The sequence below is a fragment of the Mercenaria mercenaria genome, chromosome 4 (assembly GCF_021730395.1).
Source record: "Mercenaria mercenaria strain notata chromosome 4, MADL_Memer_1, whole genome shotgun sequence".
NCBI classification, from domain to species: Eukaryota; Metazoa; Mollusca; class Bivalvia; order Venerida; family Veneridae; genus Mercenaria; species Mercenaria mercenaria.
The window spans coordinates 51,203,681-51,218,781 of record NC_069364.1 but is presented as its reverse complement, the minus strand read 5'-3'; the positions used below and the strand labels follow the sequence as shown (position 1 = coordinate 51,218,781).

The 15,101-nt window shown below is 36.3% G+C and overlaps 1 protein-coding gene across 1 annotated transcript; it reads right to left on the bottom strand.

Annotated features, from left to right (window-relative positions):
* Positions 1-2,124: 2,124 nt before the first annotated feature.
* Positions 2,125-14,672, bottom strand: LOC123551675 (uncharacterized). The gene is made up of 5 exons (XM_045340762.2): positions 14,425-14,672; positions 13,523-13,665; positions 7,087-10,713; positions 2,741-2,833; positions 2,125-2,261 (listed from the first exon to the last, which is right to left on the bottom strand). Exons 1-4 carry the CDS (start codon positions 14,567-14,569, stop codon positions 2,771-2,773), a joined length of 3,978 nt encoding a protein of 1,325 aa, XP_045196697.2. The 5' UTR covers positions 14,570-14,672; the 3' UTR covers positions 2,125-2,261; positions 2,741-2,770.
* Positions 14,673-15,101: the final 429 nt, after the last annotated feature.

Sequence of the window (15,101 nt, the reverse complement as noted above, 5' to 3'; positions counted from 1 at the left end):
AAGAACATGCATGTAACATTCCTGGTTTAAGAGTTACTGCTTTGAAATATTACGAACTACTATATTTTGCTATACTGATAACTCCTGTAACGGTTTTTAAGAGACCTAGTCTAAACATAAGTACTGAATGGCTATTAGGTGAGGTAGGATATTCACATACTCCAAAATAAATTCCCCCTCCCCCCTAATAAATGCACCCCATATTTCCAAAAAAAGAACTTTTTTTTTTATTCATACAACATATATCTGTACTACCGTAAACTGCGATTTACATTGTTAGGCTATTCATGTAATACCCTAATCCCCTGATAAACGTACCCATCCTTTTTGCTAGTCTTTTTAGCTCACCTGTCACGAAGTGACAAGGTGAGCTGTTGTGACCGCTTGATGTCAGTCGTGCGTCGTCAGTCGTGCGTCAACAATTTCTAAAAATATCTTCTTGAAAACCACTGGGCAGAATTACACCAAACTTCACAGGAATGATCCTTGGGTGACCCTCTTTCAAAATTGTTCAAAGAATTGAATTCCATGCAGAACTCTGGTTGCCATGGCTACCGAAAGGAAAAACTTTAAAAATCTTCTTGTCCAAAACCACAGGGCCTAGGGCTTTGATATCTGGTGTGTAGCATCATCTAGTGGTCCTCTACCAAAATTGTTCAACTTATCCCCCTAGGATCAAATATGGCCCCGCCCCGGGGGTCACATGGTTTATATAGGGAAAGCTTTGAAAATCTTCTTGTACAAAATCACATGGCCTAGGGCTTTGATATTTGGTATGTAGCATCATCTAGTGGTCCTCTACCAAGTTTGTTCAAATTATCCCCATAGGGTCAAATAATGGCCCCGCCCCGGGGGTCCCAAGTTTTACATAGACTTATACAGGAAAAAAAGTTTAAAAATCTTCTTGTCTGAAACCACAACACTTAGACCTTTGATATTTAGTTTGTAGCATTGTCTTATGGTCCTCAACCAAAATTGTTCAAATTGTACCCCTTGGGTGAAAAGAGGCCCTGCCATGGGGGTCCCAAGTTTAAGACTTATATAGGAAAAAGCTTTAAAAATCTTTTTGTCTGAAACCATACGACCTAGGCTTTTGATATTTGGTATGATGCATTGTCTAGTAGTCCTCTACCAAACTTGTTCAAATTATGCCCCTGGGATTAAAAGAGGCCCCGCCCTGGGGTCACTTAGTTATTATGTGAGTTATAGGAAAAATTTAATACTTAAAAAATCATCTGATCCTATTTCCAAGACTGTTTAATTATAATTATCTGATGACTTGACTGTGACCTTGACCTACTTTCGTGTTTTTTAAGATACAGCCTTGAAATTTTGATGACATACACAGTTTTGCACACAAATCGTAAAACTGAATTTCATTGACCATGAATGTGACCTACTGACTTTCTTAATATTTTATCATCATTTTGACATTTGAAATATGTAGCTCATATTTCTCAGGTGAGCGAGTGTAAATCTCAAAACTTTAAGTTAAAAAAGTTTTAAATCCATAAATTTATTTAAATGGAAGTTAGTCGTTTTCTGGTTTGAAGCATCCTCTAAGTCATATGTGGTTAAATGTGATATTTATTTCTACAGTCGCCATAATGTTCTTTTGATATGCTTTGTCTCACCCAAGTGGAAACTGGCGGGTACTTGGAAAGGCAGCTGTCTAGTTGGTCAGTTAGAATTCAAAAACTCATATTAAAATTTTGAATTTGGAAAGCATATATCAGTTTACAGCTTTAAATTTGTTTTTAAATTGCATGAACTTGACCTCTGTGAGTTTTTTTCAGTTCACATTATGAACATTAACTAATAATGAGCCACACCATGAGAAAACCAGCATAGTGCATTTGCGACCAGCATGAATCCAGACCAGGCCGCGCATCCGCACAGTCTGGTCAGGATCCATACTGTTCGCTTTCAAACACTTCTGCAATTAGAGAAACTGTTAGCGAACAGTATGGATCCTGACCAGACTGCGGATGCGCTGGCTGATCTTGATCCATGCTGGTCGCAAATGCACTGTGTTGGTTTTCTCATGACGCGGCCCCTATGACTTTATCGGCCTGCTGACTCACTCTATAGATAAAAGGATATTAGCATGAAAAAAGCGGGGTTTTTTTTTCTTTCTTTTATTAGAAAAATTAATATGTCTTAATTGTTGATTCTTCCAATTTTTTTAAAGTCATGACGTTTTCTGCAAAAGTTATGAATTGGAAATGTGATGAACTCTGCTGCAAATTCTGGACATCCGTCTGAAAGTAACCACAGAAAATTAACAAGCGTTTATTGAGAAAATACAGTTTCATTTTATTAGCCAAATTGGCATATATGTTTGTTTTAGGCATATAACAATATGTAAAGTGAATATGGCTAAGACATACAATGCAACGATGATACTGTAAGAAAATGAAACTGAACATGTATGCTTTACTATCAACCGGGTATAAGCCGTTTTTACAAAATCAACATAAAGTAAGAATTATACAATGCAGAGGTAAAGTCAGATCTGAAATGTTCAAAAACAATATCAGTTGAGTTTTACAATTCTGTAAATATCCGATTTTATTTATATTAAGCAAATTCTGTCAATTCAATACGCCGATTATCATATCGAATATCAATGAATATCACTTTAATGTGAAATACTGTTTTACAATTGAATAAACTCTCGTAAGCGATGCAAGATATTTATCTTTATGATGATACTTATAGAATTTGAAATATCTCAAACCTTATCAAACTGGTCGTCCATCATCTAAATTTATTTTTGGTTTTGGCGAAGAACTCCGTTGAGCGTCTGTTCATATCTGCTAACAGGGTTCTCCTGTAATTATCAATTACCGAAAACTCGTGTATCTGTCACATTTATTGTAGTCTGTTTATAGCTACGCTTTCTATCTTTCCACTAATAAAACGATATTTTCATGGCTCAAGAAAATCCTCTATAAAATATAATAAAAAAGAACCAGAGCTGTCATTAAAGGTGATTGAAAACCTTAGACGCCGTTTTGATACAAGGAAAGTCTACTTGAGCATGGACATTTGACTTTCAGATGTGATACTGATCTACCTGGGTTGTGCATTCTGCGCGTCATCTTGATAAGGTTAACGAAAGAGGCAAGTTTCATGAAAATCCTAACAGAGGTTATGTAAATGGGAGGCAGACACAAACTTATACTTGATATTTGACCGCTAAGTGTGACCTTGGACTTATAGGCCCGAGTCATGTACCCTGTAATTCATTATGGCGAGGTAAAAAGTTTGTTCTAGTTTTATGCATGTCATCCGAGCGGACACAAAAATGAAGGTAGTAAGCCCTTGACTTCCAAGCTTGACCTAGATTGTGCGCTTTGCACATCGTCTTCATGAGTTTAACAACTGGTGCTTGATTTATGAAAATCTTGCAGAATACGGAACGTACACAATTTTAAGCTTTTTATCATTTACCTCTAAGTGAGACCTTGACCTTGGACTTAGTGACTTGGGTCATGTGCTGTGCAAATCGTCATGATGAGGTAACAATTGATGCTACTTTATGAAAATTCTTATAGCGGTTTAGGTAGCATAGTGCGGACATGAATTTAAGCTCTTTGATCTCCAAGTGTGACACTGACCTTTGACATGAGCTATATGCTTTACACATCATACTGATTAGGCAAACGTTGGGAATTCTTTATAGCTTACATTCAGATTCAGACCGTCCGTTTGTAATTCGTGTCAACTCTGGCTGTTTAGAACATATGGAGCAGACGTGAATTACGAATGGATGGTTTGATTAGCTCCAATATAATATTCTTTGCATCTTGGGGTATCAAACATGTCTAGTCAATATTTATAGCAGGTGTACCTTAAGTAAATGTTCATGAAAATTAAAGCATCCAATTTATCAACACATTGCATATTAAACATGATCTGTCACTTTTAGTGACAAATGCCCACGAACTGTGCTCCAAGAATGCTACAGTTGTCTGCGTAAAAATGCCAGAATAGTATAGGTATGAATCATTTTCTGACCAGACAAAAAAAGTTCTCCAATGGTAGCCTTGACCTTGGAGCTAGGGGTCTTGGTCTTGCGCATGTGACACATCAACTCATTATAGGGAACATTTGTGACAAGTAATTTTAACATCCCTTGATGAATGGCAAAGTTATTGACTGGACAAGAAACCTTTGACTTTTAAACATGACCTTGACCTTAGAGCTAGGAGTCTGGATCTTTCGCATGACACGTCGTCTCATTATGGGGAACATTCGTACCAAGCAATTTTAAAATCCCGTCATGGATGGCAGAGTTATGGACCGGACACGAAACAGACCCTGTTAACCTTTGACCTCTAAGTGTGTCCTTGACTTTGGATCTAGGGTCTGGATCTTGCGCATGACATATCGTCTTATTATGGTGTACATTTATGACAAGTTATTTCAAAATCCCTTTATGGATCGCACAGCCCGGACACATGTCAAACTAAAGTCTTCTTTCATCAAGGGACAGTACCCTGTATTTACCGTTGATAAGAAGAATTAGATATGCGAGTTTCTCCCCTTATCTACCCGTTTGGTAACATAACGTATCTTATCACTAGCCTGAGATTCAGTCGGTGATATTTTTTGCTTTGTCATAACATACGCGCTATCTTATGTGTATGAGAAAGTTGCTGTTACTGGCCCGTTTAGTTTCTAACAGTAGAACAGAAGCACATGAAAAATCAACCGACTGGAACCCAGGCTACTACTTTTCACAAATAAACAGTGTTATTATCATCTATAAAAGAAAAGGAAAGACGAAATGGGAGTCCGTTTAATTAATGCAAGAATTTTACAGGATAAAATATTTTCATGATCACCTCAAATTATAACCAACCTTATGAAAAGATAGCTATGATGTAATTATGATTATATGAATTGTAATGATAAAAATATCATTTCACCAGTGATATGTGATTGAAATTTTAATTAAAAACATTTAAATTGTAAAGGTATCCGGATAAGGAAATTTTGATTCACCAAAAGCTTTTAAAACTCGATTTGTAACATTTAGTGTTAAAATAACATTTTGCTTCAAGGCTTTCTTTCGATTTTATTGAATGAAAGTTCATTTTTGAGTACAGGCTATGAAATGGACTAATGCAGTCTGGCATTGTGGAAACTTTAACTTGCAGCAATTAAAACCCATGTATTTACAATATGTAACAGTACAGAAAGAAATAAAAATTTAAGACAACGGTCACATAATTACTAAGTACTAAAATTTTAGGTTATCAGACCACTATCGCATTTGCATTTGCTTAGTTAATTAAGTATAATATGTTGCGCAACAGAACATCTGGTTATATATATCCGTATGGATAGCACACACTGCATGCTGTTGTGTAAACTCGCAATTCTGTGATCAAAAGTATTCAATAATTTCCGAAAAAGTCAACGTTTTAGGATATATTTTTAGGATAGAAATATGATGATTTAATTAAATATCCAGTTCATTTTCTTTCATTTCTTTTCATCATGAAGTTTTTCTTTTTATAGCTGATCCTTATACAGGCGCGGATACCTGCTGTGTTAACAGAAGTTTTATCATATTGTCATGCTGACAGCTACTATACTTAACACTTTGCTATTAATCAGAAACACATTACACCCTTAGATATAATAAGCAAAACAGCCAACATGCTATATGATATTTTACTTTCAAATCAAAATTACTGTAATATTAAAATCTATTTTAAATAAAAAGATATCAAGTTAAAAGATATATCATGTCAAGCCACTGTTCACATTTAAACTTAAAACAGTTTTGACAACTATTAATTTGTTCGACTGTATGATAATTACAATTAAACACTCGAATCAATAGAATATCTTATATACTTCCAGTAGTGCTAAATTTATGTGTTAGTCCATTATATCATATAGCAATCTGGTAATACATAAAAATACTATTTTTATTTCGCACGCACTAATTTCACTTCTACAAAAATGCAACCGATATATTCTGTCAGTCACAGTGAAACGTGGATGTACAATTTACAAAACTATAAACTGTAATTTGTGGCATTTTAAATCTGTTATATTCTAAGATCGAATATTTCAATGATACGTGGTTGAGACAATTTACATTTTTTGACTGTAACAATGACACATGACTGACTTTTACCGAAATACATAGTAATTTTTGACACCATTTTCTTTTTTTAACATAAAATAAACGATATGTAACGAAAAATGGGATAAAGGCAATATTTTATCTTTCATTTTTAAAACAATCAGCCAAAAAACTTAAGCTTTACAATTGTATTCCAGCTATAATAGTTCTAATATCTTTGCCTCTACTACGGAATACTTCAAGCAAGACAGAGAATCTTATCAGCTAACCGAACATAACTCGGACATTTTGGGCAGAGTGGCTAAAGTGCAATTTTAGCCGTTTTTGAATGCAAATGGAAGCAAGATGCTATTGAATTACTTTAAATATTTTTATATCATCATTTTCTTTGTTTGTTATACTTTCACGTCATAACAGTGATAAAAATTGTTTCAGAGAAGAAACAGTATTAAATGTCCTTTAAAGTAAGCGAAAGACGTGTTTTGCTTGCATTTTATATAGGTTATATAAGGAAATACTATGGATGGTTTCAAATGAAATTGGAAGCAAGAAGAAATAGTTTTACATTAATAAAAAATACACCAGTGGAAAGATAAGAAAATGAATTTTATAGTAGGAACAGTGATAAATTTAGATATCAGAACAGGAAATAAGAATGGTCGAAACAAAATTTAATCCTTCTATATTTCAATGTAAATCTCAGGTCTGTCTGATATCGGAAAGTCTCTGCGGCGGCTGTTCTCGCACCCCGCTGCGGATGGCTTGATAAGACGCCTAAGAAGAAAAAAGTTGGGTATGAGAATTTACACGGACGGACGCAAAGACGCACGGACGGACAGTGCGATTTTAATATGCCCATCTTCGGAGGCATAAAAAGCAAAATTCCCAAATCGTTTTCCTAAATTGTCTAAAATGTGTTTATCTTTAATGTGAGCAACGAGATTTTTCGTCTTTAAAAACGGAACATGAAAGTTTACCTTAGGGACTGGTAAACGTGATTTGTTTCCGCGTGCAGTTCTACAAGATACAGGGCTACTCCGGGACAATTGAGGTTCATTTTTGCTCCAAGATGGCTGGTAATGTTCACTGACTGGTGATGTTCCGTTTGTGGCACGTCTGCTCCGTGGTTGTTGGTAGTGTCCATTGACTGCTGAGGTTTCAGGTGGTATATGTCTGCGCCTTGGAGGAAAGCTATAGTCATAGTCTTGGTTGGTCAATTCTGATACTTCTCTGCCCGTGGGTTCCCGACAGTATCTACTGTCTAGCATTGGTTGATTTGGTTCATTTATATGCCCATTTATGTATTGTGCATGTTTATTCCGGTATGAAAGGTCGGTGTCATAGTCTAGTTCAGTTCTTTCTTGTTCATATTTTGCCCTTGAAGGCAAATTGTTATAGTTTCCAAATTCTGTTTCATCGTCTCCAACTCGACCAGCTGGCATATGTCTACTCCAGGAGGATAAGCTGTGAGTACTTTGTCTTAAGTCGTTTGTTCCGCTGTCGATCTTTGATCTGACACTGTTCAAAGAAGCTTTCAGTGATTTCATGTTTGGATTTGTTGTCTCGATTTTTTTCTTTTTTGGTGCATTCAGTAAGTTCATTTTGCTTTTCTGTTGCCAAGTACACAGTCTAGTGCTGGCAGCTTTTATCATGTGTCTATTGTCTACGTGAGTCTGTTTAACTTGGTGATAATGGGCTACAGATCCGTATTTTCCGGTATCATATACTGGTTCCCATTCGTCTTTTCGCTGCAGTGAGTACTTGCTACCAGGATTTTGTGCATTCCATGTATCGAGGTTCGACTGTATTTTATTCAAACGTTTCTTCCTCTCGGCATTATTACTCTTTATTTGATGAAAATGGGCGACCGATCCATATTTTCCAGGATCCAACACAGGTTCCCACTCATCTTTTCTTTTTAAGGAGTATTTGCTCCCAGGATTTGGAGTATTCCACGTGTCTAACCCTGTCTGAATTTTGCCCAAACGCATTTTTCTCATAGCATTGTTCCTTTTTATCTGGTTATGGTGCTCTATCGAGCCGTATTCAGCTGACCTTTTAACAACGTTATAGCCTCTAAGATTAGGATGTAGATAACTTTTGTCCGTTTCATTTGTTTTCCATGTGTCCAGTGTGGTGGTTATACCTCCAATTTTCTTCTTACGCATTGCATTGTCTTGCTTAGTTTGGTTGTTATGTGCGACAGAACCGTATTGAGCAGGTTTTAGGGCAACTTTATACTGTCTCATGTTGGGGAGTAGGTAATTGTCATCTGTCTTCTCTGTTTTCCAGGAGTCCACTTTGGTTGTCGCGCTTTCAATTTTCTTTTTCCTCATAGCGTTATCCTTCTTTATCAGGTTATTATGCTCAACTGACCCGTACTGAGCTGGTTTGTGGGAAAGTCTCGTATCGTTGGTCATCCAGGAGTCCACTTTCGTTTGGATTTCTTCAAGTTTCTTTTTTCTTATCGCGTTGTCCGTCTTTATTTTGTTATGATGCTCAACGGAGCCGTATTCCGCCTCAGTCCCATTGTTTGGAAACCTGTTTTTGAATCTTACTTGTAAGTCTTCTCCAAGGTCCTTGGTATCAGTCGTCGAAGGACCGAATGATATGAAAAATGCTTCCGCTTTTCTTCGGTGTGTGTCTGTCTTTTCTTGGTTAATGTTGTCATCGATATATGTTTTTGCCTCAGCTGGCTTATCTGTATTGTCAGTATAGTAATGTGTGCTTTCCTGCTTACCTGTTTCATCCTGGTCCTGTTGTGAGGAATTCTTTGATGGTTTAAAGGAAATCTCTGCTGTTTTGTTGTCTTCATTTAATGTTGCCGCAGCAGTATTTTGTTTCTCCTTATTTGGAAATCTTTTTGTGAAACTCGTTCTCACATCTTCGATCTGGTCATTGCCATAAGATGCCAGCGGACAAAGTGAAACGAAAAACGCTTTTGCCTTTTTGGAATTCTGTTTTGTATTTACTTTGATTTCATCATCTCTGTCAAACCATTTTTCGCCATTTTTAGTTTCCATCTCAGTGTTCTCGGTTCTATTTTTACTGTCTGACTTCGAGTCGTTTAAAGCAGGGTTGATGGAAGACTCTTCATTTCTAACAGAATGTTTATGACTTGTTTCTGAGTGACTCGAGTGTACTTTATTCTCCGTCAGATTTTTATCAGTTCTTAGTTTTCTATCCATACATTGTTCTAGCGAACTTGCATAAGGGTAGACAAGACCATTTTTCTCAAACACATCGTTAGTCTTTTCTTTGATCTCATTTTTGGCAGCGCTAAAGCACATCTTCTGTTTTGCATCTGTATTGTCGCCATTGACAAACTTGTTTTCTTTCAGTATTGGCATGTTAGTATTCTGTTTCTTCTGATTTGAAAATCTTTTCGCGAAAGCTCTGTCAGCATCTTTTTCATCTTTACTTTCCTTTGCAGTATTTTTGATAGTATGTGTACTTTCAAGTTTTGTGTCGCCAAAAGCATGTTTGTCACTAAAATCTGCTTTCTCAGCGGTCACTTGTCTTGTGTCTATGTTGATAGAATGTCCTTTGTTGTCTTTATATGCCTGTGATGCACTTCTTTTATCAATTTCTGAATTGTCATAACCGGGATCAAAGTTAAGGTGATAATAGCACACATTATCGTTTCTAGAACTGCCCACTAACGGATGTTCTAGTTGTTTATTAATATCAACTTTTAGAGGTCTGGGTGTATCTTGTTTTGGTATTTGATTTCGGTGTTCAAATGTGGCCCGGTAAGCTGTTTCCTCAGTCCTCCCCGTGGTGTGATTAGTAGTATCCTCAGCCCTTCCTATGGTGCCGTAAGAAGTATATTCAGTCCTTCCTATTGTGCGGTTAGTACTGTCCTCAACTTTTGGAGGTGGCCTGGGTGTATCTTGTTTTGGTAACTGATTTCGGTGTTCAAACGTGGTCCGGTAAGCTGTTTCCTCAGCCCTCTCCGTGGTGTGATTAGTAGTATCCTCAGTCCTTCTTATTGGGCGGTTAATAGTATCCTCATCCCTTCCTATGGCCCGGTAAGCTGAATCGTCAGCCCTTCCTATGGTGCGGTCAGTTGTATCCTCAGCCCTTCCTATGGTGCGATTAGTAGTGTACTCAACTTTCGGAGGTCTGGATGTATCTTGTTTTGGTAACTGATTTTGGTGTTCAAACGTGGCCCGGTAAGCTGTTTCTTCAGTCCTCCCTGTGGTGTGATTAGTAGTATCCTCAGCCCTTCCTATGGTGCGGTAACCTTTGTCCACTGTCTTTCCAATGGTGCGGTTAGTAATATCCTCAGCCCATGGCTCACTTCCATAATCTTTGTAGGTCCAGGGCGGATGTGTCTCCACAGCCATCTCTCTCACACTTCTAAAAACGGAGTTGGCTTGTCTCAAGTCATACTTTAAGGGAACGTAGAACTGAAAAATCGGCGAGTTACCACTGCGGAGGAAATGGCGGGGAAATGAAGCACTTGTCGATGGAGCTAGATCAGGTTGAAGTAATGAGCTCGATTCATGGCGGTTAGCCGTCGTCGCTGGTGTGGAAGTTGTATCGTTCTCTTGGTTTTCTCTCAATTGTTGGAAATTATCAGGATTGGAGAAGTCTATGTTCTAGAACAAATAAGACAGATTGACATACTACCATTTTATTGCAATACCTTGAAGCTTAACCTAAAGTATATTGATCGCACAACCGTGGTCGTATGTTGTTCCGCCGAGAGAGCATAGGGACAATACACTCGATGCCCTGGTTCGAAGCTCTGTATACATTGTTTTACTACTTCCTGCTGTTTCGAGTGAATATATTTTAATTATATTCTAAAGATAGTTATTTGTGTACCAAATTATTCGTGTTATTTAAAAAAAACTAAATTCTACCAGACATTTACAAAAGAGTCTCCATTAACTCGAGTGTAGATTCAAAGATATTTTATCCATTGCGGGATGGTCATTCTATGCAAACCTTTTACTCGTTATAAATCAACAAAATTATCACCTCCAAATGAGATGAAAGTAGTTGTTATAAGTTGCAAGCAGAGACTGTTAAACTTAGCATGTTTATTTTAACCCTTACCCTGCTAAATTTCTATACAATAATAAATTTGTCCATCTTTCAGTTTGGACTGTATCATAAACTGTTAAAAGGGATGCTTACAAAAAAGATACTGACTGAATGGCGAACAGTGCAGACAATTATCAGACTGCAAGGATGGCAGGCTGATCTTGGTCTGCACTGGTCGCAAAGGCAGAATCACTTGACGCCAGCAGGCTAAGGGTTAATATTGGTTTGCTTTTTCTCGTGCCCTTTCTCAATAGCATTATGTTTCTTTGATCTAAAGCGTTTTTTTTCTTTTGTATAATGTATAACATTCTCCTGCAGTCTGCATATTCATATCTAATGTTAGAAAAAATGACGACATAAGTCTGAAAGAAAATATTTATTGTAGTTAAAGACTCACTACAGAACGAAAGTACTCTGTGTTCTATTATGATGATTGTTATAAAGAACTGCACGGAAAATTTGTGAAATACACGAACATTGTAGTATTATCTACTCTTTGTTTACAGACACAGATTGTACTTTATGTTTACAAATACCAATTGGTTGTTTACCATCTAAACTTGTTATCAAATTAATGTAACAGTATGCATGTTGCACTTAAGTTTAGACCATATGGCATATTTGTTTCTACAGAGTAAACTTTTTTTTATAAACTACTCTTTAAAGTTTCAAAATATACCGACTGAATAAAAAAGCAGCTAGACTTGTGAAAATGCAATAACATGGGAAGGGTTTTTAATTGTCTATCATGGCTGTATTATACCTGCTTTATCAGAATGACTTTCATGAACTCCATGACTGTGGATTATAGGCAAAAGCTAGGTCCCTTCTACTGTGGAAGGTCTCCAATAGAGAGTAACTTTCTTACAGTTACACAACTGTTCTATTGTTCTCTGCGGGTTAGTAACCAAAATGAATACCTACATACCATACCTGCGCACGGGCACAGGTATCATACCATATCTGCGCACGTGCACAGGTATCATACCATACCTGAGCACGTGAAAAGAATGTTAGATGAGTTCAAACTGTAATGTTTATAATGTCAGGTTATTTTCCGTAAGTATTGACCTAGCACTCATGAATATTCCGTATATTTTCCGTAAATTAATTCTATGTATCTGAAGCTAAATAGCGATATAGATATTGCGCACATGTATTTCTTTATAATTTTCACAATGTCACAGGCGGACAAAACGTTTAGCTTCCAATCGTTGTTTTTGGTTCAACCCCTGTGTAGGACATTCCCCCACCCCCCATCCCCCACACATAAAATCAGAAAACCTAACATGTAGAAATATTGCCATACTTATCTCATCAAACCTTATGGTCTATTTCTGGAAAGAATAACCGGTATGGAAAATGTTGCAAATTCGTTAACATAATTACATTGAATTAAAAAAATATATTAAAAATGGTCTGAGGTGATTTTGAACTCGTGGTAGCTTGCATGGCAGTCTGACAGCTACCACTACACCACCGTGCCATTGGTTATTTATGATACAAATATTTCGTAAAATAACAGAAACCCCCACAAAATATTGGCGAAGATTAATGAGTGCCAGGTCAATATTTACGGGCAATAGACAATACCTGCGTCAAGTAGCATTTACAAATGTATACTTATTTTTTTTAAATATTGTATATTTTGGCGTTTGAATTACGACCGTCATGTTTTCATCTACAATTTACGGCTCAGTATTAAACAGAGAGTAATAGAATAAGAAGAAGATAATCATTATAATTATTATTGTTAGATGATGATGATGAAGACGACCACGAAGACGACGAAACCGTAAATGCAGAGCCCGAAACTAAGCTTATCATGAAAAATATGTTATAAACACGCAACCAAAGTGTGAAGTTGTGCTCTCTTGAAATTCAAATTCCAGAATTTTCTGTTATGTGGCAGCTTGAGGTATTGAAAAAAGTGCAACAATTTTCTAGTAACAGGAACTATATACAAGCAGTGTTTTAAGGTAAAGCCTTATCATTAAATACAAAGTATACAACGTTTTAGACTGTAAGTATGAAATTTCTTAAAGGTGGTCAATCTCAGTTTAGTTATATTTTATAACATTTTCACTTTACGTGTATTCCGTTGGAGATTATGCAGGGGTGAATTAAGGTCCATTGCTTAATTAAAGGGTTATATCTCTATTATAAATATATTTTTAAATGATCAGACGTTGAAAGTTTGGAAAATAACACATTACACGACCAAAATCAGGTTGATCACCTTTAAAGCGGTGATGATTACGGCCCTTGTAAAAATCGTTGGTTAAAACAAAATTTTATTCAGGAAAAAAGATACATACTGTAGAATATCAACACTTACTTTACAGAAAGTTTACTAACCTCTGTGTGTGTCTTTTTCTTGCCACGAGCACGCCTGTCAAAGTCTAATTCTTCTGACAAGAAGTCGTCTAGATCGTTGCCTTTTTCATTTCTGTTCAGTTTGTCGTCTGATATGAACATGTTCTTGATTCGTTTACATATTCCTATAAACAAGAGTGAAACTTGATATCAGTATGAGATAGAAAAAGAACTACGTTATTACGCGAAAATTTGTCCTACGCGGACAAAAATGATTTTTTCAGTAAGCCAAATTTTTATTTACTAAAACTGACAAGCTATGCTTCATTTATTTATTATTATTATTATTATTATTATTATTATTATTATCACTATTATAACTATTATTATTATTATCAATATTATTATTATACCAGATTAATGTAACGCCCATTTCATGGTAAACACGTTCGAAGGCGCTTTACGTACAGTAGCGCAAACGCAGCAACTCAGGGCGAGAAATTCATCCTCTATTAACATGATTAATACAGACACAGATCGATCTGACCAGAGGGACAGGGTGAGATAAAGCCCCCAGGACAGAGAGAGGGGGGGGGAGAGAGAGAGAGAGAGAGAGAGAGAGAGAGAGAGAGAGAATCTTCTTGTCTGTTTGATATATTCTGAACTTGCAAAAAAGATAAATGTGACTGTTTTCTTCTGTGGTAAATATATTGGTCAGCGGGTGTCTTACGGAATAAAACCATTCTCTGAGTATGGAGCTATAACCCTACCAGAGACGGTCCTATGTGGAACACATACAGATATCATTTGAAAATACGAAATAACATATAAAGTGCATTGTAAAATGCAGCGAAAAAATAAGTCAGCATCATTATTTGTAAGCACAACGCCATTAAACTATGATTTCTATTCGAAAGCAGATTAAATTTTGTTAAAGTTCGTACCTTTACTCTTTTGGACTTCTTTCTGCTGTTGGTTTTGTTCTTCCAACAATTTGTCGACATCACTGGATTTTCCGTTAAACAGTCGTTTTAAATAATCGGGCAGCCTCTCGCCGCCTTGGCGAGGGACGCAGTGGCTGTTTGCCATAGAATAATGTACTTCTACGGAGGTTTTTCCATTTTTGTCATACGATTTTGCAAATCAACGAAGCTATGAAGCTTGCATGTCGCTATAGACGACGACGTCCTATAGCAACGTCTATGATATCATTTATTTATGTGTACGCAAATTGCGTGTCATGTGACGTCCTAATTATAGTCTGCTTCTGTAAACATCGTTTATATCGGTTCAGATTTTTTAAATTTCCGAAAAGTCAAGAAATGGAAATATGAAATTTAAAATTCTGATTTGTTTGATATATTCACGTCAGAGAGATGTTTTCTAATTTTTCTTATATATAATATATTACAAACACCTCAGATACGGATCTGATTCTATGTATGGGCGACCTTTTTTAGTTCTTTGCAATAAATGTTTAAAAGATTATAAAAAAAACTGCCAAAATGTGTTGCAAAAGTGCGAATGGTAGATTCTTGTCCGTGAATTTATTTATTTAACATTACCGCCTGTAAAGTTTTTTTTTAAACGAAGCAAAGATAATAGGCCTAAAGACAAATAA